Source organism: Pyrus communis, chromosome 14, assembly GCF_963583255.1.
Source record: "Pyrus communis chromosome 14, drPyrComm1.1, whole genome shotgun sequence".
Taxonomy (NCBI): Eukaryota; Viridiplantae; Streptophyta; class Magnoliopsida; order Rosales; family Rosaceae; genus Pyrus; species Pyrus communis.
This window is the reverse complement of record NC_084816.1, coordinates 21,872,297-21,898,839: the sequence shown is the minus strand read 5'-3', so window position 1 is coordinate 21,898,839 and position 26,543 is coordinate 21,872,297. Positions and strand designations below refer to the sequence as shown.

The 26,543-nt window shown below is 36.4% G+C and overlaps 1 protein-coding gene and 1 pseudogene across 1 annotated transcript; both read left to right on the top strand.

The window, feature by feature from the left end:
* The first annotated feature begins 613 nt into the window (after positions 1–613).
* Positions 614–5,552, top strand: LOC137714592 (beta-galactosidase-like; annotated as a pseudogene).
* A 4,314-nt stretch (positions 5,553–9,866) lies between these two features.
* On the top strand, positions 9,867–12,870 carry LOC137715291 (ras-related protein RABA1b). Its single transcript, XM_068454562.1, has 2 exons — positions 9,867–10,184; positions 12,239–12,870. The coding sequence occupies exons 1-2, from the start codon at positions 9,964–9,966 to the stop codon at positions 12,669–12,671; spliced, it is 654 nt and encodes a 217-aa protein (XP_068310663.1). The 5' UTR covers positions 9,867–9,963; the 3' UTR covers positions 12,672–12,870.
* Positions 12,871–26,543: the final 13,673 nt, after the last annotated feature.

Sequence of the window (26,543 nt, the reverse complement as noted above, 5' to 3'; positions counted from 1 at the left end):
CATTTTTTATTTGGTTAATATTTTGTCAGTACGATATATGAAGTGTAACTTAAAAAATAGACAATTCGAATTGCTAAAGTTCGATGTGGTAGGGGTCCCACAAAGGATCCCATTTTATATAGTTATCATGTAATTATTAACTATATATTTGATGACAATCATGACATATAACTTCTCTATATGAAATTGTACTCGTGCCAAATACATTTCACGTTGGAATCAAACAACCTTCGTCTTAAGTGTAATTTATTTATAGATTTTGAGTGAACTAAGGGCTGAGCTCAAACTAGACTAAACAAGAATACATTTTATCCCAGTAAAGCCATGCTTTTCATCCTCTAACAAACTCAGAATATCCGGACAATGAAGCCCCATCTATTTGTCATGAATCTTATTTTGTTATCTCGGCATCCACCAACATTTCAAATACAACCATATATATAGATCCGCAAGTAACACAGCCACCACTATAAAGTTTAATCTATGCCTCTTAATTGTCAACTTTTTCTCCACACTTTTTTCACATCCTTGAGAATCTTGGTGAAAATCCTACTAAGAGAGAGAGAGAGAGAGTTATTAACTAGACTTTTGCTTGCGACTTTCAATGTCAACCATGGGAGTTTTGTTGCTGGCTTCTGCTTTCCTGTTGCTGATTCAGTTTTGCTCTGCTCTCCGAGTTTCATATGATGGAAATGCCCTAAAAATTGATGATGAAAGAAGAATTGTAATATCTGGCTCCATTCACTACCCCCGCAGTACTCCTGAAGTATGTTAACTGATCATTTTATAATGAATTTTAGTTACTTGGTCACCTTCTATGCAAATATGATCACCAAACGTTGTATCAAAATTGCTACACCTAGACGAGAAATTTTAAAATATCAATAAAGGTTAGACTCAATTTTTAAAAACGCCATACCAAGACACTAGTATCAAAGAAAATTCTCAACATGTCACCAGATTAACGGTACCTTTTATAGATGTGGCCATTGTTAATCCAAAAAGCAAAACACGGAGGTCTCAATGCCATTGAGACTTACGTGTTTTGGAATGCGCATGAACCTCTTCGTTGTTAGGTTTAATTTCTTTTGCCCCTTGTTTTTCCATAATTATTTTTGTTTTGCCATTTTAAGTGTACATATTCACTCATAATATTATTGTTAAATTAGTATGATTTCACCGAAATTCTGGACCTAGTAAGATTCATTAAGGCCATCCAAGAGACAGGGCTCTATGCTGTTCTTCGAATTGGACCATATGTTTGTGCAGAATGGAATTATGGGTAACAATTATTTTTCCCAACTTATACACTTAGATTTTGACCTTTAATTTTGTCTACGCTCAGCATATTATAATATTTTTCAACTCTTGCCTGCAGAGGTTTGCCTGTGTGGCTGCATAACATACCTGGCATCAAATTGAGGACAAACAATCCTGTGTTTGAGGTAAACTTCTGAAAAATATACATGACATTAACTCAGTGGTTTGTTTCTATTTTCAGTTTATTTACTCTAGTTTTGTTATACTGTTTATGTTTTTTCAGAGGGAGATGGCAAACTTTACAACCCTAATAGTGGATATGATGAAGCATGAGAAACTTTTTGCTTCGCAAGGGGGACCTATTATAGTTGCTCAGGTTTGTAATTCGGCCAACTTTTTATGCTTTTAATTTGGTATTTAGTAGATATCCAAACTGGTACTCTATTGCCGATCGATCTCCCACTTTAACTTTTATTTTGATTGATTTCCCCACTAAACTACTGTAAATGTGCAATGTTTCCCATACAGCCATGTTCCCCCACTTTTCATCTATTGTTTCGCCAAAAGTGAACATTTCGAAAAGAAAAAATAACAAATAATGGTGAGAAATAAAAAAAAATTACAAATAACATTCAATGAGTGATATGTGACTTTTTGGATGAAACTTGGGTATAACATGATAGTAAGATGGAAACTGGTCAGATCAAAGTGAAATTAGTTAAAATTAAAGTTTAGGAGACAAATCCACTGTTGTACCAGTTCATGATGTAATTGCTGAAATACTTTACATATTATCTGAATATAATAAATAATTATATATATAATCAAAATTATACTTTTCCTTTCTGATAGATTGAATATGAGTACGGGAATGTTATTCAGTACTAAGGGGATGAAGGGAAGCAAGATTTACAATGGTGTGCTGGATTGGCTGAATCTTTCAAGATTGAAGTGCCTTGGATTGTGCGTCAAGAGAATGATGCTCCACAACCAATGGTTTGCTTATAAATTTCAAGGGAAAATATATTACCAATTTACAGTAAATTTACTTTCGAAATTTATTCATTGTCATTGTTTTATCTGCAGATTGATACCTGCAATGGCTGGTATTGTGATCAATTTCAACCTGCCCACAACAATAGTCCCAGGATGTGGACAGAAAATTGGACTGGCTGGTTTGTTACTGTGCTTATTTTTCTTCTTGTTGCTCTCTAGTCTAGTAGTCTTCTAAGGAAATTATTACTTGATCAATATTTTAATTAATCTAATCTAGAGAGATGAGGGATTAAATTCGGTGTTGCAGAACACTGTTCTAACAATTTGATTGTGCTTAAGTTTGCAAAAATTGCTTTAAAATAATGTAATATTTCTTTAGGTATAAGGGTTGGGGCATGCAAGATCCACACAGGACTGCCGAGGATCTTGCGTTCTCTGTTGCACGTTTCTTTCAGCTTGGCGGAACCTTCCAAAACTATTACATGGTAATTATACACTTTACTTGGTGCCTAAGCTCATTTACCAATTTGAGTTATTCATTCGACCATCTTTCGATTATTAATACGTGTAAGCAATACGCCTGCAGTACCATGGTGGTACGAATTTCGGTCGTGTAGCAGGCGGTCCTTACATCACCACATCATACGATTATGATGCACCACTGGATGAATATGGTAAATAAACATGCAGAAAATCAAGTAATTAGCTTCTGTGTTTGTATGAATTTTGTATACTGACTGATTCTATGTTTTAACAATGTGAATAGGTAATTTGAATCAACCCAAGTGGGGACATCTTCAAAAGCTCCATAATATCATCCTATCAAGGGAGAGAGCACTGACTTATGGCGCTGTAGATAAAATCGATTATGGAAACATGAGGGAGGTACGTAAGACATTTATGTGTATATTTTAGAAGCCAGCAAGAACTTTCAATCAGAAATAGAACTGGAGACACTAAACATAGAATTAATCGTACAAAAAGCTTTAAACCATGGCTTAGTGACCATTGCCGTATGTTTAGCACTCTTCCCGTTCTATCTTAATTAAAAGTTTATAACTGGTCATATTTGTGCATACTTCTCCATACAATTAAACATATTTTTCTTTTCAACTTTTCAGGCAACATCGTACCGTTTCAACGGAAGTGAAATCTGTTTCCTTGGAAATGCAAATGAAACAAATGATGCCGTTATTAACTTTGAGGGTATAATGTATAAAGTTCCCTCTTGGTCTGTCTCTATCCTTCCTAATTGCTCTCATACTGAAGTCTACAAGACTGCCCAGGTAAATGTGATCAAATTTTTACATATATTATACTTCTGCTAGTCAATATATATTAGAAACTCATATATACATAATAATTTTGAATGTTGTTTATAAGGTTAATACCCAAATATCAGTGATGGAGGGAGTGCTAAATGAAGCGGATGATAATAAGGAGTCTTACGCATTAATCTGGGTTTGGAAGCCTGAGCACTTTACACACATCAAGAACGGCTCGGTTAAGCATAGCAATCTGACTGCTAATGTACAGCTTGATCAGAAATTAGTAACAAATGACACAAGTAATCTTGTGGTATATGACTAGGTGACATATGCTTCATTTTCCTCCTCTCTTTTTTCAGATAGTCTTCTTTACCAGTTTTTATCATCTTACAAAAATGCTTTACGGTTTTTATCATCTCACAAGAATATAGCTGAACTTGTCATCTTGTATTGAAATTTATGTGTTTTTAGTCTGGAGCACATTTCAACTGATCCAATTTGGGGTGACAAAGAAATTGCGCTACGAGTGAATATCAATGGGCACATCCTTCATGCTTTCGTTAATGGAAAACACATGGGTAACCTTCATTTAGTTAGCCACTACCATTTTCCTTGTTATATTTCTTTTAGCTAACTATATCGTTATTGAATTTCAGGTACACAAGCTGCTACAAATGGACAGTTCAGCTTCACTTTTGAGACAAAGTCGTTCAAGCTAAAGCACGGGAAGAATAATGATTTATCTCTACTCAGTGTCACTGTTGGCTTGCAAGTAGGCGTTAAATCACAATTATAAGTTTAAAGCATTTGATTCTTGTGATGATTATAATCTAACATATATAATGTTTACGTTGTTTTGAATGTTAAGAATTATGGTCAATTCTTTGATGAAGTAGATGTTGGGATTCATGGTCCTGTTCAACTGATTGCACGAGCGGAGAATGGTACACAGGTGATGAAGGACTTGAGCAAAAATGAGTGGACATATAAGGTTGGAATTGATGGTATTCACAAAGGAATGTACAAAATTACTGGTCATCAAGCTGCCAAGTACAAGTGGAATACAAGAGACATACCAAATGAAAGGATGTTCACTTGGTACAAGGTACTTACTATATATTGTGAACACGAAAGTTTCCGAAATTTCGATGTCTACATATATATCATACTAATTTGCGATTGAACAAAATTTAAGAGGTTTCTTTGTACATTAATCTGGATTTTTGTATTCTACTTTTTTCAGACAACTTTCAAGGCTCCTCTAGGGACCGACCCCGTTGTGGATTTGATGGGGTTGGGTAAGGGTCATGCCTGGGTGAATGGCAAGAGCATTGGCAGGTACTGGCCAAGTTACTCTTCAGATGAACTTGGGTGTTCACCAACATGCAACTACCGCGGAGCATACACTGATAAGAAGTGCTTGACTAATTGCGGGCTACCTTCACAGAGATGGTAATCAAAATTTTTATCTGTTTATAGATATATTTGTTTGTGTACCTTCTGAATCACTGATCACTCATTTTTTCTTTGTTTTGGAGAAAACTTTAGGTACCATGTTCCGCGCTCTTTTCTTCAAGCTGATGATAATGTTCTAGTTTTGTTCGAAGAGTTTGGAGGCGAACCTAATAATGTCAAATTTCAGACTGTAACAATTGGTAAGGTTTGTGCAACTGCTCATCAAGGGGGAGGCACCTTGGAGCTATCATGCCAGGGAAGAAGAATTCTATCCAATCTTATATTTGTCAACTTTGGTGACCCAGAAGGCACTTGCGGATCCTTCAGCAGAGGCATATGCGAGTCTCCTCTAGCTTTCTCAGTCATCGAAGAGGTATCCTTCAACGCCATCTAGTTAGCTATTAACAAATTTTTCGATTTTTTAGAGTTGTGGATTAATTTTGTAAATGGCAGGCGTGCATTGGCAAAGAAGAATGTTCTATTGATGTTTCTGAGAGAAATCTTGGGCCAACCTCTTGCTGGGCGCCGAATCGACTGGTTTTTGAAGTTGATTGTTCTTATAATGTCTACTAGCTTATTTAGGGTTCATAGTTATATATAGTTACTGTGTTTGGAGTGTATAAGCCGACCCCACTTAGTGGGAAAAAGTTTTATTGTTGTTGTTTGGAGTGTATAATCTTCTCATATATTTTGAGTTAGTTATGGATCATCTCTGGGTAGGGTTTTTGCATAGCATTAAAGCATTGTTAGAATCTCAGCTTTGGAATGAGTTTATAAATTCTTCTTTGTAAATATTAGTTTATCTCGGTTTTAACTTTGTTATGGTGCGTGCAAGATGATATGCAAGTTTTCTTCATTTCTTTTCTTTAAGAGTTTGAAAAACTCCGAAGTTAAGAAACAAAACAGCATTTCATCTTTGTCAATACATTATTCAACAGTGCATAGCATTCTCCTTTCTTCACAAGAGTAAGGCAGTACTATATGTCATTGACTGACCACATAGTTTCACCAAAATTTTCACAAAACAGAACTCAATATTCATACATATTATAAATAATTTTGTTATATTGAAAAAAAAATTGAGAGAATGTTTCCGTGCCTGACGTATAATTACTCTATCATAATTAAAATGCTTATCTTGCTAAACTGTTCGCTAAATCAAACATTAGGATTGAAATTAATCTAATTAACGATCCAAATTCACTATTTATCGACACAAAAATCTTATATTGTCTTACTCCTTAAGAGAAAAAATTTCCCATAACGAAAAAAGAAAAAGAAAACCAAATATTTAAGAAACAAGCAAAGATCTCTCTCACGCACCAAAGTAAACAGGGAATTCCCACAAAGTGAGAAAGCAAACACTTACAGCGGTCAAAGAAAAGAAGCGTCTGGAACAAGCCATCTTGGCATTCTTAAGTTTGCAGCAGTATATTTCTTTATCTTCATCACAACACGATATGATAATATTGCCGGGTGAGTCCAGAAACACTGTCCGGGGTAATGGCGGAGACCACAGACCACAGACCACTTTGCTAGTAATTGAAGTCGTACGTATTGGGAGGCATAAAAAAACTTCCCGAGAAGCCTCTCAGATACTGACTTGGAAACCATTTGAACATTTGTAGTAGTACTAGTACTGCTTGAAGAGTCTGCAGTTGTACGTTCCGAATTCGACGAGGCTGCTGAAGAAAGATCATATATGGACATACTGAGAAAGTTGAAGAAGCGAGAGAGTGAGATAGAGAGAGGCAATTATATATGGTGGGGACGCGATCGAGTACTATGATTTGAGTTCTTTTATTTGGGGTGTGGTCTTCTACAAAATTCATATGGGTTTTGGAAGATTTGAGAAGATTCATGCAACAGATTTTTATGGATTTTGAGGGGCTTATGTAGCGGTTAATCTTGACCGTCAAATAGATCAAATGATGATAAATGTGCCTAATCATAAATCTAATGAAAGTATCACAACAACCATTTTTCATCCACAGCTTGTCCCCTCCCTCTTAGAGCAGTTCCACCGTGGGAAAGGCCCCCCCGGGCTATCCACTATTTAATCCACCTAGTGAACAGTAATTGTCCTTAATGAACAATAATTATCTTTTACATCTTCACCCCTACACTTGAATAGCCATGGCAATACATAAATAAAATAATAATATTTTTTGCAATTGTTTGGAATTTCCCGTGCACCTCTCCACTCCCTCACGTCACTCTCTCTCTCTTTCCACTCATCTTTCTCACTTCTCTCCATTTTTCTCTGAAGTTCCTCTCTCTCTCTCTCTACACTCTCACTCTCTCTAGAGCTATGAGAGCTCTCACCCAATTTCCTCTTCAAAAATTAAACAAATCAAACTCCAAAACCATGAAACCTTAATCTCTGGGACTAAAGGAACCTTGCTATACTGTTGCATGCGTCATCAGATCATCACGGTGTAAACCACCATTGAAGCCGAGAGCTTCAAGATCTAAAACTCGAACCCATGAGAGGTTCTCTATGCAAATCTTGTTTCATTATGTCTTAATGTTGCTTGGGACAAGATTTGTGGTGTTTTTCCAGTTTGAAAATAAAGGTTTAACCCCCTGCAATTTCTTTGAAACCTTGCCCAGTTTTTGGTCACGTCCTCGGAGCAAACTCTGGCAAGTTTATGGGTTGAGATCCAACGGACGTCGAGGCAAAACAGAAGAAAAAACGTGGCTGACGTCAGGGCGACGTCAGCCTTGCATCAAACCCACTTCGGGCTCTCGGGTTGGCAACTCTCCACCGGCCTCTCGCTTGGGACTACTCGGGCTCCCTTGCTAGCACACGCTGGACTTGATTGCTCGGGCTTTCTGACCCTGTTCACTCACCTGTCCCTTGGGCTCCAGTACACGCTGGAGCTGCTCTTATGATATTTCTGTCAAATGTTTTTTGGGCAATTATATAGAGCATTCACACAAAGAAATGCCTCTCAGTTACATCTCTCGTTCACATACAAATATTGATTTCAAAAACCCGTCAAGAATGAATTGATACGACTAGATAGAAAGAGAAATGGAAAATTACTAGTAGAAGCACATTCAATATCAGAAGCAAAACACTAGCGACAAACCCAACAAAATCAACAACAAAACCTTCATACTTTTTAGGCAACAAAAAACCTTATACTGTTCACAAACAGTCTTTGAAATTGAAGGAGAAAAACCCACAAATCATAATCTTCAAAAAAACCATCCATAAAAAGAATTTTTTTTTTTTTTGGACCAATTAACATATGCATACCAAGAAAGAGTGGGACCCAAGAACACAATAAAGAAGAAATGTCAGAGTTCAATTTGGTTCTTATATAGGCTGGGGAGATAAAAGTCAAATTGAAGCTTGAAAAGAAATCCTAGGAGGGAGATGAGATTCTTTGTAGCCTTTTTTATGCGTAAAATTCACTCCCTAATCCTACAAAATTCTTTACTTAAAGAAATTCCTCAAAATTTAGGACATGTTAAATACCTATAAATTTGAATGGACTTTTTAAAATCATAATCGACTACCGCTGGATTTGAATGTATTCTTCAAAATTCTCTTAAATCTTAAGCCGACTATACAATGATTTCAAAATCTTTTAAAATCCTCTTTTAAAACTTAATTGACTACACCTAGATTTTAAAGTCAATTAAAATCATATCAAATCCTAAATTGACTACACCCCTTGATTTTGGGGTTAACCCCTTTAGATATTTAGGTTTTAAAGCATCTTTAGGTGCGATCCAAAAAAAGGGAAAGTTTGGTAAATGTAAAATGAAGACCTTAATTGAGGGGTTATCATGCCCTTCATGTTTCATTGGGTCCAATCTCGTACACACACTTTACCAAATTCCCTTGTAATTGTGCTTAGGGTGTAAGTGTTGTATTGGAAAATCAGATTCCCATCATAAAATTTCGAAAGTCCAAAGATTTGAAATCCGAAGTTCTAAAGGAAAGAAAAAGGGCATGCAATTGGCCGTTATAGACGGATCTTAAAAGTGTATAGCTAAATTAGAAAGAGAGATTAATCACAACATCAACAGCAGTTTGATAAGATGAAATGTCTAAATTACTTCTAATATAGCGCATATAATATCATAATATTGTAGTGAGATACTATTGTTACTACATATTTTAATTCGCATCCATGTGTAAAATAATTTTGTCATCTTCGAATGTCGACCAGCACGTGCCTACCTTGATATTTGGGCATATCAAAGTTGAGGCATATTAAACATGCTTATTTCTTATAGGTGACATATCATTTGGTTTAAATTTTGATATCTCTAGAATTCTTATATAAAAGTGTGGCTTTGTTAAAAATAGAAAGCTAGGCCTTTCATTGTGTACTGAAAAATTAAATTTAGTTCCATGCAGGAAAACAGTGAATATAATTTTAAATCACTTGGTGTGCCCATTTAACATACATGAGAGGCTGTCAGACGTGTCATAACAAGGCTAGACCACCCTATAACATGTCAATGGCCCGTCTTTAGCATGTCATTTTCAAATATCTCCATAAAATTATGAAGTTTTATTGAACTTTCGTAGATTTAAAAAAGAATTGTTATTGATATTTCAAAAATCTCGTTTTATATTTCAAATTTTTTATATTTGAAAAGAAAAATACACTTACGAGGAGTGTATAATAAAATTTTTGGAGTACCAATAACATTTCGACTTAAATAGGAATTTAAGAGTTTGGTTTGGTGGATGAAGTTGGATTTTTATCAAAAAGAATATTTAGCAAAAAAAAAAAAAGAAAATTACACAAACAAAAAAGAGTACTCATGGTAACTACATGGAGGTCTCCGGACTGTACAAATTCCTTTGATAGCAAGTTTCGGCGCTTTTTTTTATTTATTAAAAAACATTTTCACAATTCGCACTTCACTCTTCCCAAGTTCCCACCGAAAGCTCCATCACTCTGCAACTCTCCCTCTCTCTCCTACTTCGAATACCAAAAGCTAGAGGACTGCAGAAATGGCTGGATACAGAGCCGACGATGACTACGACTACCTCTTCAAGGTGGTCTTGATTGGGGATTCCGGTGTGGGCAAGTCCAATCTGCTCTCTAGGTTCACTAAGAACGAGTTCAACCTGGAGTCCAAATCCACCATTGGAGTTGAATTCGCCACCAGGACCTTAACCGTTGACGGCAAAGTCATCAAGGCTCAGATTTGGGACACTGCTGGCCAAGAAAGGTCCTCTCTTTTCTTCTTCTTCCATGGATTTCGACATCTGGGTCTTGCTACTTTTCGATTTTATTTTCTGGGTTTGTGAATTTTTTTATGCTGGATTGGTAGGTTATGTGCTTTGGTGAAGTTTAAATTGTGGGGTTTGGTGAAAGTTTGGATAGATTTGGGCGTTTATTGTTTCATGTAGTTTATGTTTAGCTCAGATTTGTTGAATTTTGGTTTAGTTTGTGTGTTTAGGAAGATTTGGGTTCTCTCTTGTTGTTGCAGAGACTCTTTGATCTTAGGATTTGGGTGGTTTGTTTTGGTTTGCTTGATCTTTGAACAGTAGGTGGGTTTTAGATCTTGCCTGGGTGAGATCCAACCGTAATAAAGGAAGAAGATAAGCTAACTGTGGTATTGCTGGTTTTTCTTCTCGGGCACGTGCCGCTGTCAGGTGCCCGATTTTCGAGACTGAGATCAGTTAGGTTTAAATTCCTTCTATTTGTGGACTTAGATCTTAAATTTAGTGATTAAGTGTCATTCCCTAATTACTAAACATAATGAGAATGCTTCATCGTGAAGCTTCTGACATGCCTTTAAATTAACTAAATGCCAATGAACAAGCGGTTAGCACAGTATTGAAACATTGTCTAGCAATTTAGTGTAAGTTTTTAGAAAAGGCCATCAGTAAATATAGGAAAGAAAAGGCCATCAGTAAATATAGGAAAGAAAAAGAGAAGAAAGGACATGGATTTATCTGCAACCAAATATAGAACACCCGAAAATTGACCTTCTCTTTCCTTTATAGATGTAGTGGTGCAGCATCGTACTAATAGCTTCCCCTTTAGTTACCCTTGAGTTATAACTTACTTGCCAAAGATTATCTTCTTTCCCTTTAAATGCTGGATAGGAGTTTATGGTGGCGGTTAGAACTTACAATTCATTAACAGGGTGGGCTTTAAGGGTTGACAGAGAACTGCAGATAAGAAGGAACAGGACCGAGCAGAATCTAGGGACTAAAAATGCTAAGAAAAATAGTGGTTGTGGAGTGTTGTTTTCTTTTGAGATTTTCCAAGTGATCCTCACTATGTTTGGGTGAAGAAATTTAAGATTACTAAGAAATTTAAAAATGACGGAAATTGAAATGACGAGATTTTATTTTCTAGAATTTGTAAATTTTCTTGTTTGGTTAACCTAAAAGAACAATGGAATTGAATACAGAATTTGTTATTTTCAAACTCTCAATCATAGAAATTGAGAAATGACACCTATTTACATGGAATTTGAACTTGGGATTTGGAGGTCCCAAATTCCAAGTTTTTTTTTCCATGCGGAAATTCTAAATTTCTATGCTTATGAATCCAAACAAGAGAATTGGTGCCTGTTAATTTATAAATTCTGACTTTTACCAAAATTCTGACTTTTACCAAACAAGAGAATTGTTAACTAATAACTAGTTGAGAGGAAATAGAGGTTATGTTTGAGAATCTTAGCGAATCAATTATAAAAAAAACATAAGCAATTTCATCTTTTAAACAGTGACAAGTCAGCCATATTAATGAGAACATGTTATATGACTAAAGTTTGATTCAGTGCGAGGACTTTTGATAATTATGCTTATTTGCTTCTTGTTATGAGTTTCACTTTGTTTACATTTCATCCGGTGGTTATGGAGGCTCAGCTCATAAGATATATCGGAAAAGGAATGCTATAAGCTGATAAATATATGCTTTCTGGTCCTCAAAAGCTAAAAGCTAATTAACATTGCTTTTTCTTGTTTATTGGCATTTCAGTTAGTGCAACTTATTAAGTCCATATTATATATCTTTTGGAAACTTAAAGCATCATTATATTAATCAAACTACTGTCGTTAGTATATGGATGATAGATTGTCCAGAATGTTACATTACTATGATGGGAACTAAGTTCAGGTTTACGATTTCTAATAGTGAATTGCGGCCTGTAATCAATTTTTGGCAAAATACCTACCCCCTTGCTTTTGAAGTCTGTTATGACATTTTCTCTTAGTGATGCCTTTCTACTTATTTTTTATGCTTAAGTCTTCCCTCTTGGTTTCATAGGTATCGCGCCATCACTAGTGCGTACTATCGCGGGGCTGTGGGTGCACTCCTTGTGTACGATGTCACTCGCCATGCGACATTTGAGAATGTTGACAGATGGCTGAAAGAATTGAGGAACCACACCGATTCCAACATTGTTGTGATGCTTGTTGGGAACAAATCAGATCTGCGCCACCTTGTAGCTGTCTCAACTGAAGATGGGAAGTCCTATGCCGAGAAGGAATCACTCTACTTCATGGAAACATCTGCACTGGAAGCAAAGAATGTGGAAAACTCCTTCGCTGAAGTTCTGACTCAAATATACCATGTTGTGAGCAAGAAGGCAGTTGAAGGGGGAGAAAACGGAACTTCATCAGTCCCAGCACAAGGAGAGAAAATAAATATAAAGGATGATGTGTCCGCTTTGAAGAGAGTCGGGTGCTGCTCAAGCTAGGCCTGGTAAACAAAACTTGATTGAATGAATATTGCTTCGATGTACTGTGTAATATTTTGCAGGGGGACAAACTAGAGAATACCGGAACACGGAATTTTTACTGAGTAAGCTAACTTATGTTATCCTCAATTAGTAAACAGTTCAGCACCATCTATGACGTTAAATTTGTTATTAGCAATGATATATTTGTTAAAAGTTCAATATCGGAATTCAATCAGCCTCGCTTTTGGAACGAGTAAAACTTCCTTATCATTGCAACACAATGTCATGAGGTTAACGTCTGAAAGTTTCGAGTTCAGAACGCTGAAGTTTATGGTCTGTCCTGAGATGAACATCGAGCCGCCAGTGCGGGTTGTCTTGCATTTTTAACTACTCTACATTATGCACAATTACCCCACAACTCCCATCCGTTACTGATAAGTGAACATGTTATAAAGGTAATGAATGTCGATTTCGTTGCTAATTACTTTGAAACTCGGAACCGAGTTCCAAACTTAGGACTTTGACATGACGGGACCTTGAAATCAAACCCTGACACCTTACATTCGAGATGTGAGAATTTTAGCTGCGACCGGGTGGATATCATTTTGTGCTTGTTTCTCTTCTCACATGACACATCTTACGGCGATAAAGAAAGATAGACGCAAAGTTATATACACTCGGTTGCACTTAAGATTTTGCCTTATAATATTATGAGAAGTCGAGATTGTACCTAAGTTTTCACATAATTCCAGTTTGAATATTAAACTAGTTGCTAAATATCAAGTAGTATAATTTAATCACAAGGTGTTTACAAAGCTTAAACAAGGACTTAGCCCAACGCCCCATCACTCTAAAACCTCCACAGCTCCCGCCCAATTCAATCAGTCTATCCCCAAACCACCCACCCCAACGTGTGCGTGTGTTTGAACGTGTTTTCTGGTAACAGAAATGACACACTGTAGTTTTTAACTTGTAGGAGTATGAGACTTAAGCTAAATGTTGATCTTGTGGACGGAGAATAATATGATTTCTATATGTGTGGCATCTGCTGAGAAAGGAATATATGTTGATTGAAGGGATCCTTTAACTAATTTTATTTTCTTTATTTAAGGGTAAAAAGCTGCTATCAAAGCTGATCCCTTATGTTATGAGGTACGTTCGGAATTTATTCTGTTGGATCTATGGGATTTTAACTTACCAAATATGGTTTAATAAATTAGAGAAAACACCCTAACAACTGCAAGTTTTGTAAAAAAAAAAAACACTTCAAGAGCGCAGTGGGAGAAAAAAACTCCTCGACTATCCACTTGTCATGTACTAATTGATTCTTAGTTGCAAAATAAATTTGGTTCCCTTCTCCAATTGCAAGGTAGAAGTGACACCAAAAGCTGGTCTTTGACGTTCTGTTTAATACTATCAACGTTTCATAAACAGCATGGCAAAACCTGAATTGACTCAACTGAACACCTTCAAGAATTGTCCCCACACCTGAAAGCTGAAACCCTAAACTTTCCCTAGACATAGGAAATCATGCATGTTGAGGAAGAATATGATTCAGCAGACTTGAAGCAGACATTCAAAAATATAATATTTCAAATTTTAAAATACGAAGCATAAGAAGGAAAATCATAAAATATAAGAAAATCCTCATGTAAGCATTATAAATATAAGAACACACATGTAAAGACAATATCAACATGACTGTAGGATTACGATACACCAAATCAATAGCCATGTGAAACATGCAGCTGCAGATTAGTAGGAAAACCTACTTGAGTTCGAAGCCAGTGAAGAATACATGATGCTAGGTTGTCTTCTACTCCCACTACTCAAAAGCTCCCTTACTGTATCAATAGGTGGGTTTTTCAGCTGGGAAGCAGGGACTTATAACCTCATATATTTCGCTAGGGTTTGTATGCAACCTATCAAGAGTTGTATACCCCATCAACATAATTATGATTGAGTCCTATCATGATTCAATATCTTTGCATTGAATCCCTTAAGGATTCCTACAAGTTAGCTGCATGGTTAAGACTTCATAATCCTCACGATGTAGAGATTTACAAAATCACTTGTATCACAAATAACCCGAGAAACAAGTTACTTGCAACCCAAGTAATCTTACTTAACACTCATTGTCATTCACTAGAACTTTACACCTCAACCTAACCAAATTAATATTTAAGTCTCTGAGTTGGCTTAGTTGAACAACTTATAATGCACAACGTCATGTAGTCTTTCGTATTGTGCTATATAATTCTCCCTTCAAAATCTTTTTGTTCGAGCATATGTTTGTAGAGAATAACTCTTTGTCATTCCATCGCGCTTGTATACCCAATCTGTCAGCCATCTGCGGGTCTTGAATGACATAATATTTCTTCATACACAAGACTAGGGACATTCAATATATAGATAAATTCCCCAATCACGCACCCTTAACAGAATCACATTTACAAGTACCATTAGTATTAATTTTTACATATAGAAAACATAAAAAATAAGGTAAATTACATTTTCATACTTTAGGTTTGGGGTCTATTTCAATTCCTTACGACATCTTCAAAACATTTCACTTTCATACCTTAAGTACTATTTTATTTCAAAATAATACCTCCGTTACATTTTCCATCCATTGATCCTTTAAGTACTGACGTGGCTACCACATATATGACACGTGGCTGCCAAATGTCTGCCACGTGAATTAAAAAAAAAAAAAAAAAAAAAACTTGAAAACGCAGAAACCCACCCCACCCCCGCAACCCCTCTTCTCCCTCCCAAGCATCCTAACATCCCTAAACCTGCAACAAGAAGAAGAAGAAGAAGGAGAAGGAGGAAAAAAAAAAAAAAATCCCAGAAATCATCCCCCGCAACCCCTCTTCTCCCTCTTTGGGTCAGTTGGGAGGGGGGAGGGATAGTTTCAAATATTTTTTTTCTTTCTTCCTCCCTCTTCTTCTTTTTCTTATTCTTGTTGCAGATTTGGGTCGGTTGGGAGGGGGGATGGATAGTTTCAATTTTTTTTTTTTTCTTTCTTCCTCCTTCTTCATCTTCTTCTTCTTCTTGCAGATTGTGGGTCGCTGTGTGTATCAATTTTTTTGTTTTTTTTTTAGGTGAGAAAATTCAGGTTTTGGGTGGGATGGGATGGGTTTTTGGATGGGAGGGGAGGTGAAGAGAGTGGAGGAGAGGGAGGTGGTTGGGATGCTTGGGAGGGAGAAGAGGGGTTGCGGGGGTGGGGTGGGTTTCTGCGTTTTCAAGTTTTTTTATTTTTAGATTCATGTGTTTTTAAAAGAAAAAATTAAAAAAATATTTTTTTGCCACGTGGCAGACATTTGGCAGCCACGTGGCATATATGTGGTAGCTACGTTAGCATTTAACAGATTAATAGATGGAAAATGTAATGGAGGTATTATTTTGAAATAAAATAGTACTTAAGGTATGAAAGTAAAATGTTTTGAAGATGTTGTAAGGAATTGAAAAAGACCCCAAACATGAGGTATGAAAATGTAATTTACCCTAAAAAATATACATATTCTTGCCGCCTTCGGTATGAAAAGAAAACCGAATATGTACAATGAAAAGTACAATCTAGTCTCCTCTAAGCCTTCTTTTCATCATGGTCATATGCAGTGTAATCATCACATAGAGCCTATCTTGTACATTATCTAAGAATTGAAAGTAGGCATATCTCCATGTCTTCTCACCAATTAAAGAACAAAACACTCACTAAAACCCTACAATGAAACCCAGTGCGATGAAAATATACAACCATGGAAATTGATGTCCAATGTCCACAACTTGGTTGTTCTTACTATCCACATCAATGGCCTTAATTGTTAGACACTCATTGGGAAGTGGAGCACCACACAAATTTTGAATTCCTTTCAAATGCAGAAACATTGAAACTCTGGAGTAGAGTGCTTTTTGGGATTGGTGCTTCTAGATTATTGTACGAGACATTTAAATATTTTAAGAAATTAAGGCTTGCCAATGACAACGGGATGTTTCCAGACAACTGATTCATGGAGAGGCTCAAATTCTCTAGATTTTTGAGGTTGGATATTTGTTCTGGAATGTTGCCGAAAAAGTAGTTGCCACTAAGATCCAAGTTGTGGACAAGGTGTATTTGGCCGATCTCCGTAGGTATTCTGCCATGAATGTGATTGTGAGATAGAGCTATTATTGGTGGCCAGTTGGAAAATCTTCGTGGGTAAACTAGGTTTGAAGTGGTGAAGATAGGCAGGTCAACATAATCGTCTACTTGAGTTGTGGTAGATTGATGTACCAACCTTGGTAGTCCACAAAGTTCTTTTGGAAATTCACCGAAAATTTGGTTGTCTTTCAAGGACAAGAATAAGAGTTTGGGAAGAGTCCCCAACCATCTAGGAATTGGCCTGGCAATTCTATTACCTGCCACAATTAAGATCTTTATATTCTTGAGTTTTGAAAACCATAACGGCATTTGACCAGTGAACTCACAATAATAAAAAAGCAACATTTGAAGATTTTGGAACCCATCGAAACCAAGCATGCCTTCATCAGCTGAGAATTTCCTCGCCATTGAACGACTGTGAAAGGATAAACGTTTGAAGACTTTTGCAATGCATTAATATCTTCATTGCCCCAATGATGTTGGTTAAGCCACTTAGTGAGAGAAAGGACAAAGACTTCAATGAAAGAATTTCAGGTTGTATTTGTCCCTTTAGATTATTTGCAGTCAAATGAATAGTTTTTAGGGGCTAGCATGAATAAAGGCTTGTTGGAAGTGTACCAGTAAAGTGGTTTAGAAATAGGTCAAGTTTACTAAGGTGACTAAGTTTCGAGAAATTGAGCATGAAGATATCTCCTTCTAAGTTGTTGGCTGCCATATGTATTTCTACAAGGTTCGTGCAATTCATCAACGATGGGGGCAAAAAACCTTCGAAATAGTTGTAATCAAGAGCCAAGTGTTTCAATTTGGAGAGCTTTCTGTTAACTACATTGTAGTGTTTGGGAATTGAAGAGAAAATTAAGAAGAACAGATGAAGAGAATGATGAACACAAAGATATTAGAGAGAGAGAGAGAGAGAGTTTAGAGAGAGAAATAAGATTTTTATTAACTGACCAAATGAAGATTACACACATTGTTTTTATAAGAGAAATCCTAACAACCTTACGAACTATATTACTAACTGTATTTCTACATGTATTACACTTGTACCCTTAATACTCCCCCTCAATCTCAACTGGGGAAACCCAGTTTGAGATTGGAAGAACATCTGCAATCATTACTATGAAACCCAGGAAAACAAAACAGCTTGAACCAACTGCAACCTTGATTCTGCAAATATGGAATTCTCTCAAACCTTTTATGAATAAGGAGTTTGTTATAGCTGCAGAGCAGCAGTGAACATCAATCTTCCTTAAATATATTCACTGACTCACTGCAACAAACTCAATCTGCCCCAAATTGACCTTTATGCTTTGATTGAAATAATTCACCAATCATACAATCAAGAAACGACAATATTCAAGAATTCCAAGAATATACACTACTGGTTATCGGCCTTGTTCGTGTGAAAAACTCAACATATACTCAAACAAAAAGCAACGGCTATTGGCCTTTATACTTTTACAAAAATACTTCACCAATCATACAATCAAGAAACCAACTTTTAGACATCTTTATACTTCGGCAATCGGCCTTAAGGGAGTACAGTATACAATCATAGAGAAATGGCTATTGGCCTTAAAAATTGTCAAACACTCCAATCACAAAGAAGAAATGGCTATCTACCTTGAAATTCTTCACAAAAGAAAATTGAGGATATGGCTATCGGCCTTGAAAAAGTAAGTATACAGCTATCGACCTTGATACTTACAAGATGCTTAGAAAAATCTACACTGAGACATTAACACAAATAGTTGATATGCTAAATTGAGAAGTACTCGAAACAACACCTGGTGACTCTTGATCTCCCAAAAGCCAGAAGCTCATCAATCCACTAGAAATCATAAATTGATGACCAGAAGCAGTATAAGCTAATAAGTGCTCCAATGCAGTGACCTTCGTATGGAAAAATTGCAGACCATCAGGTAAAGAACTATGAAATATAGCGGCAGATCGAAAGAAACCCTTTCTTGCTACAGAAGATACTACATTACTAACGGTGTTCAGCCACCTGGAGTTCCATGTCCGTTGTACGGAATCCATGTCATGAATAAAGAAGAACTGTGCTTAATTAGCATTAATCTTCCACTAATCCTCTCGGAAGCGAACTGAGTAGGGTGGATGGTGACATTGTCTTTCAAGAAAACCACCTCGGTGCGCGTTAATGGACCCATCAGAGTCAACCAAGATGTTTCCACCAAAAGATTAGCCATCTAAGCCAATGACATCAAGCTTGACGGCAAAACCGAGTTAACACGTGTGATCTAGAAACCACAACAACAGCACCAAGTCGATCACCATCAATCCTTCGTCTTTCAAAGCCTTAACTTTTCCCCTTAATTTTCATCAATGGCGGAATCCACCATCCTCAAAATCCAACGCTCTGCAATTGACGCAATCAAGGCGATTGACCTCGACCAATCCACGATCGATTTCGAGAACAAGCTACGCGGCTCCCCCAAGAACGATCAACCTAACAAGAACAATCAACCAGAACAATCGCAACAATCGTAGAAAAATCAACCTAAGAACAAACGCGGAAGCACTAAAAATATAATGAAAATTTGGAAAGAAACTAAGCTAGAAACATATGTAAAATAGTGAGAAATGGAACCATTAGAATCCATGGTGTGAGCCTTGTGGCTTTGATACCATGTTAACTACATTGTAGTGTTTGAGAATTGAAGAGAAAATCAAGAAGAACGGATGAAGAGAATGATGAACATAGAGATATTAGAGAGAGAGAAATAAGATTTGTATTAACCGAACAAATGAAGATTACACACACTGTTTTTATAAGAGAAATCCTAACAACCTTACTAACTATATTACTAACTGTATTTCTAATTGTATTACACTAGTACCCTTAATACTTTCCAAAATGGGGAGGGAGCATGCCACTCAATTGGTTAAATGAGAGGTCAAGGATTGCAAGGTTGGTGAGGTTGAAAATTCTCTCTCATACATCTTCATTGAGTGAATTGGAAGGGAATGCAATTTCTTCGAGTTTGGTGGCATTGTAGATATCATTCGGAAGTAATCCTGAGAGGTTATTATAACTAGCACGAAAAATTTGCAATTTTGAACACTTCCCGAGTCTAGGAGAAATCTTGCCAAGAAATGCATTGAAGGAAAAATCCAACAGCCTAATCAAGGGAGAAGAATGAAGACATATAGAGGATGGGATCAAACCTGAGAAGGTATTGTTATTGACATTGAAACTAGTTAAATTCTGAGCTTGTTGAAAGAATGCTGATGGAATTGTACCATGGAACAAATTGCTTGACAAATCCAATGTCTGGATATTGTGGGATAGCAGAGACAATGGTAGGTTTCCTGAAAAAAGATTAAAGCTCAAATCTAGGATCTCAAGATGCTTTAAAGACAAGAAGAATTCAGTTTTAGGTGATCCGGAAAGTGAATTGTGAGAGAGATTCAAGTGGGCGAGGCGAGTGAGATTTCCAAGTGATGATAATGAGTGGAAAATAGCTCCTTTGAGGCCTTTGGAGGATAAGAGCAAATGGGTGACCAAACCATCCTGATTACAAACAATGCCCTTCCAAGAACAACAGTTAACCAAAGTCCAATTTAAAGGATGAGAAGATAGGGTGGAGGAGAAGGACAAAGAGAGCCGCGCTCATTTTGGTTGCATGCATGAACATTTGTAGAGATGATGTGAGAGAATAAGAGGATGAGAAGGAAGCCATGAGCCACTGGGTTAGAAATTATGCTGCTCTAGCATATATATGTTTCTTTGCATTCGGAATTCTCAAAAGTTCTTTTTTGCTTGAACTCGCTAGCAGCAACATCACTTCAAACGGAGAAATTGGCAATCAACCATAACCATATAAATGTTCAAAGGGAACTTTAACAAAAAACTTCCGGTACTGTTTACTTTAACGAAAAACCACATTTTTACACTAAAAAGTCAATCATGGTACTACTCACTTTACCCTTTATTTTGTCCTTATCGTTAAAACTCAAAATTTTCACACCATTTTCATTAGTTTTCCTATTTCCAAAACCACTTAGTACGTCGAAGAGATATTTCCCACTTGAAGGCATGGGTTTTGAATTCAGGATGGGCCACCAATAAAGGGCCAGAGACCTATTAATTTCAAAGTCTACAACGGCCCATGTTTAGCAAATTTGCCCTAGATGAAAGCAACCACAATGAAAAGAATTAATGCCTTTCCTGTTGGGTAATTGAATAAAAAAAAACAAAACATAACACTGAATTTGGGGAGTATAGCTAAAGTAGAGTGACGTCTAAAGATGGTTACCTAGAAATGTTAACAATATTGAAGTGTTATATACGAAAAATGCTAAACATGGGCTAAATTGACCACAGTATTCAAAAATATCAAATAAGAACAAAAAGAACAAAATCATAAAACATAAAATCCTAAACCTAACCAGATTATATTTCAGTCTGTGTTAGCCAGCTAACACAGATGGTGATTGTGGATTTGCACTGTATTAGACCATATATAAAGGCCATATCAACTAATCTTCTACGGTAGGAGTAAAAGTCAAAATTCAAAGCTCTTTTTTTCTTCTTGTTGACGATTTTTATTTCAGAAAATTAATTTGGAAGAGAGTCGATTTTCTAGGTGACTTAACCCCACATTCGTCGATATATAAAAGATTTCCAATCTAATTATCCTCTAAATTCATAAATATAAAAATATTATCTATAAGCATTAATTGCCCATCTAGTTTTACATATGATATGCATATTATACCCGTGACTAGTAAATAACTACTACTACTTAAAGAAAATTAAATTTGAAAGGCTACAGTCAAGTTCTTAGCTTCATTCTTTGTGTATTAAAGTCCACGACTCGTTACTTAGTATTACGGTCTAGTGGTATTCCTCTTCATTTGTAAATAAGAGGTCTTTGGTTCGATTCTCGTCAAAGGTGAATTTGAACCACCTAACCCATCGTGAGGTTAAGCCCATCCCTTCTCATTTAGTGTAGATAATATCATTTGTTCAAAAAAAAAAAAAAAAAAAAAATCCACCACTCACATCTCGTTAACTACTATTTAAGGAGAATTAAACCCTACAGTACTATACGTCGAAGAGAGATTTCCACTAATGAAACCAAAGCGAAGACCTGGTATTTTTAAAGTCTACCACTCTACAGTAACTCAAAATTAAGTTCTTTGTTCCTCAAGCTAGCACAAATATTACAGTAAATAAGAAAAAAGACCTCACAATTTATATAAAAACACTTAAGTTTAGATAGAAGGGAAACAAGGCTCATCATCTATCTACTTGCAAGCATGGGGTTTTTTGGTTTCCTTATCTCAATACAAAATAAATTAGTTTTTTTTTCTGTGTTTTTAAATTATTGAGCTTGAAGTGTTTTTCTACGTATAATTTTATTGATATTTTACGTGTGAAACAAAATAATGTTTCTTATATGAAGTTATGACACATTTTTTGAGTCGCCCCGGATCTTAAAAATCTCAAGACCGGTCCTGTATTACTAAAATCATATATTGTGATATGGTAATGGAATTTGTATTGGATCCAATATATCGGCGAATTGAGTTGAAGTCCAAGTAGCTGATGATTTTCCTTGCTTGGAAGATAAACTAAAATAGCAACATGTATGCATGTTCTTTCTAAACAAATGTGGGTTCCTCGTAGCATTTCTGAACGAGCGCCACCAGTATTAACTTTACAAAATCGATGCGTGGGGATGCCACCTAAACTCTGTAATTTGCCCCAAAAGGCCGAATAGAACGTAAATCATGGACCTGAATAAACATATATATATGTCCCCTTGGCAAAAGAGGAAGAGCATATATAAGTAATCATGCAGCGAGCAGTTTATGCCCCAGAAATTATAAGTAGCTTACTCTCTACCCATATGAGACATTCTTTGTATATATTTGCAAGAGTTTGTGAATAGTACTTGGATATGACGTCTACTTTTTCGGTTCGGAGTTTGGCTTTCTCCGAAAATGTGACGGCAGTGGGGGTTTGGTTTATGCAGCTTGAGATTAGGTTTTTTTTTTTTTTTTTTTTTTGTGTGTGTGTGTTGTTGTTTGTTATTGCAGCCTTCGGACCTAAGTTTGTGAGGATTTGGGTTGCTACTCTCATTTTTCTTAGGCTTTTTACCTTATCTGTTGTTTGTTTATTGGTTCCTTTTGGCCTTGTACTAGTTTTTGTAACGTAAAGAAAGTTCTTTTGACCAAAAATAGAAGACAGTGGTTCTGAATTAAGGAGGGCCATCATGTCAAAGGCTACAACGACTCACTAGTACTTTTCCCTAGAAGAACGGAAAGAACTTATGCCTTAATTTCTACGCGGTAATTGAAACAAAAAAGGGAGCGCTGAATTTAGAGGAGCAGAAGAACATGAAGTGACACCGAAAGCTGGTCTTCGACGTGCTGTTTAATAATATAAACGTTTCGTAAACGGCATGACAAAACCTGAATTGACTCAACCGAACACCTCCAAGAATTGTCCCCAAACCTTAAAGCTGAAACCCTAAACTTTCCCCAGACACAGGAAAGCATGCATGTTGAGGAAGAATATGACTCAGCATACTCGAAGTAGACATTCAAAAATACAATATTTCAAAATTTAAAATACGAAGCATAAGAATGAAAATCATAAAATAAAAGAAAATCCTCATGTAAGCATTATAAATATAAGAACACACATGTGAAAACAATATCAACATGGCTGTAGGTTACGATACACCAAATCAATAGCCATGTGAAACATGCAACTGCAGATTAGTAGAAAAACCTACCACTACAACAAAAATGGGCTAAGAACACAATTGATTTGTGCCCTTCTCATTTTCATTGAGCACAAATATATATTTGTGCTTTTTAAATTCCATTGAGCACCAAAATACCTCAAATGTGCCCTCTAACATAAAAGCACATTAGTTTGTGTCGGGTATTTGTGCCTATTAAAATTTGAACACAAAACATTATCTCCATCTTGCATGTCAGAGATGGAATTTTTTATTTATTAATTTACACAGACACAATAAAGGCTTTTGTGCCCTCTATTTTAATATATTTAAATAAAAAAAATATGTTTTTGTGTTCTTTACATTTATTTTTTCCTATTCCCAACTATTTTTACCTATTCACAATTTGTGAAAATATCTAGTTGCAATCAACTTGAATTATAAATGGACCACAATTCTTGAAAAACAGTGATTGATATTTCTATATTTCTGGAAATTAACTGTTTAAGTCATCGATATTTTTGAACGTCGTGTTTGGTTTTCTAAATACATGTTAATAGTTGTCACATATTGTTCATGCAATTTTCTCTCTTTTTTTTTCAATTTTATTCTCACATCCTACCATATAAATCAATATACAAATGTCAACAAAATTATGAAAATGTACCCATAGTACCTATAAAACAAATGTACACAATTTATTTGTAATACCTTACGTATTTTTAGATGTATGATTTGGTTATTCATTTTTGTATGATTATGTGGAATTCGTTGGAAAACAAATAAGATGGTGGGTAATTTGACCTTCGAGTTCAAGACACTTGGTGATAAATATCATATTTTATTTAAATAACATTTATCTTAATGAACGCGTGGTCGCAAACGGATGTGAATTCGGAGTTAGAACGAGTAAGTTACGAATTTTTTAAGTTAGAAGGCAAAATGGTAATTTTGGGAGGGAGTATTCTAGAAGCCAAAGGCTTCTCCCATTTTACTTTCCCAGCAGGCTGATGCAGCAGGGACCCACCCACGTGGGTCTTCATCCTTCCCACCTGGTCATGTATATATAATTATTTGTTGTATAGACACAGTTATATATATAATTATTTTATAAATTTTCTGATGGGTTTTTGTGTACCGTGGGACCGACCCACGTGAGTCTTCACCCTTCCCCGTGCTTCTATTCCTCTCTACACGCCATCACTCTTCCGTATCCTTCCTTCACGCAATCCTCTCTCTCTACTTCTTCACATTTTTCTCTGTCATCTCCCTCACCATCTCTGTGCTCACTGCACAGAAAACCGCAGCATCCATCTCCATTTAACTAGCCACTCCGGCGAACCTTGCCACCACCTAAACACTACACTACCACCCTCACTCTCTCACAATCTGTCTCTCTCTCTCGGCTTCTTCCTTGACACAGAGAAGCACATAAGCAATGATAGCGGCGGAGCTGGCGATCTCCGGCGAGGCAACCACCAGCGTCACCTTCCTCTCCTCACTGCAGACTCCCCATTACCTTTTTCTTTTCTGGAAATCGAAACCGACGCGACGAAATGACAAGCTCTGTCGCGGCTTGACTCCCCAACGAGATTTTCCATCGAATCCAGCATGAGTGAGTCTCGAAAACACCTTAGTTAGGTTTTTTAAGTTGTTTAGAGACGTTTTGCAATGCATGCCTAATTTGGTTAAGTTTGGATGTAGTTTCAACTTAGGGGACAAATTCCCCAGATTTCCAGTGAGGGCTATGATTTTCAAGTTGATTTTAAGATATCACTGGCTACCCAATGGCCCTGAAGAACGTAAAATTCGAATACTTGCCTTTGTAGTTTTGTTTTAGCTTTTGAATTGTTGAAAATGGTTGTGATTTGGACCAAAACGGACTTGTGATTTGGACCAAAACGGACTCTGAAACTCCTAGCGTGGCTGTTGGTCGCATTGTCACTGCGTATGGCACTGTTGTGGATGGTGCATGAAGCACAGGCACCTCCACTGGAAGGATGACTGCTTGAAATGATGAATATACGTTTTCAAGGATGATTATACGTTTTCAAATGTTTGTTTCAGATTGTAGGGTATTTCAAATTTGTTATTTTTATTTATTTTTTCATATTTAATTGATAGGGCACAATTACAAAAATTGTAATAACGTGAATCTCAAATAGCATCTGACACAAGTGTCAGAACAGGGCACAATATAAACCTTATTTGTGCTCAACTTTTTGAGCACACATGGGCGTATCGTGCCTTTAATCAAAGGTGATGCCTGTAGAGGGCACATAAACAAATATAGTTGCTGCATTGTTGCTATTGGTTTATGGGCACATTTGTTGGTGCTTTTTGGCCTCAATGGGCACAAATAATTTATTGTGTGCAATGGCCATTTTTGTTGTAGTGTACTTGAGTTCGAAGCCACTGAAGAAGACATGCTGCTAAATTGCTAAGGTTGTCTTCTACTCCCACTACTCAAAAGCTCCCTTACTGTATCAATAGATCTCAGTAATCGTTAGGGTTTTTCACGTAGGGAAGCAAGGACTATAACCTCATATATATTGCTAGGGTTTGTACGCAACTAGCCTATTAAGAGTTGATACCCCATCAACTTAATGATGGTTGAGTCCTATCATGATTCAATATCTTTGCATTCAATACCTTAAGGATTCCTACAAGTTAGCTACATGGTTAGGACTTCATAATCCTCACGTTGTAGAGATTTACCAAATCACTTGTATCACAAATAACCCGAGAAACAAGTTAGTTGCAACCCAAGTAATCTTACTTAACACTCAGTTGAACAACTTATAATGCACAACGTTATGTAGTCTTTCATATCGTGCTATATAATTCTCCCTTCAAAATCATTTTGTTCGAGCATATATTTGTAGAGAATGACTCTTTGTCATGCCATTGCGCTTGTATACCCAATCTCTTAGGCATCTACGGGTCTTGAATGACATAATATTTCTTCATACAAAAGACTAGGGACATTCAATAGATAGATAAATTCCCCAATCACGCACCCTT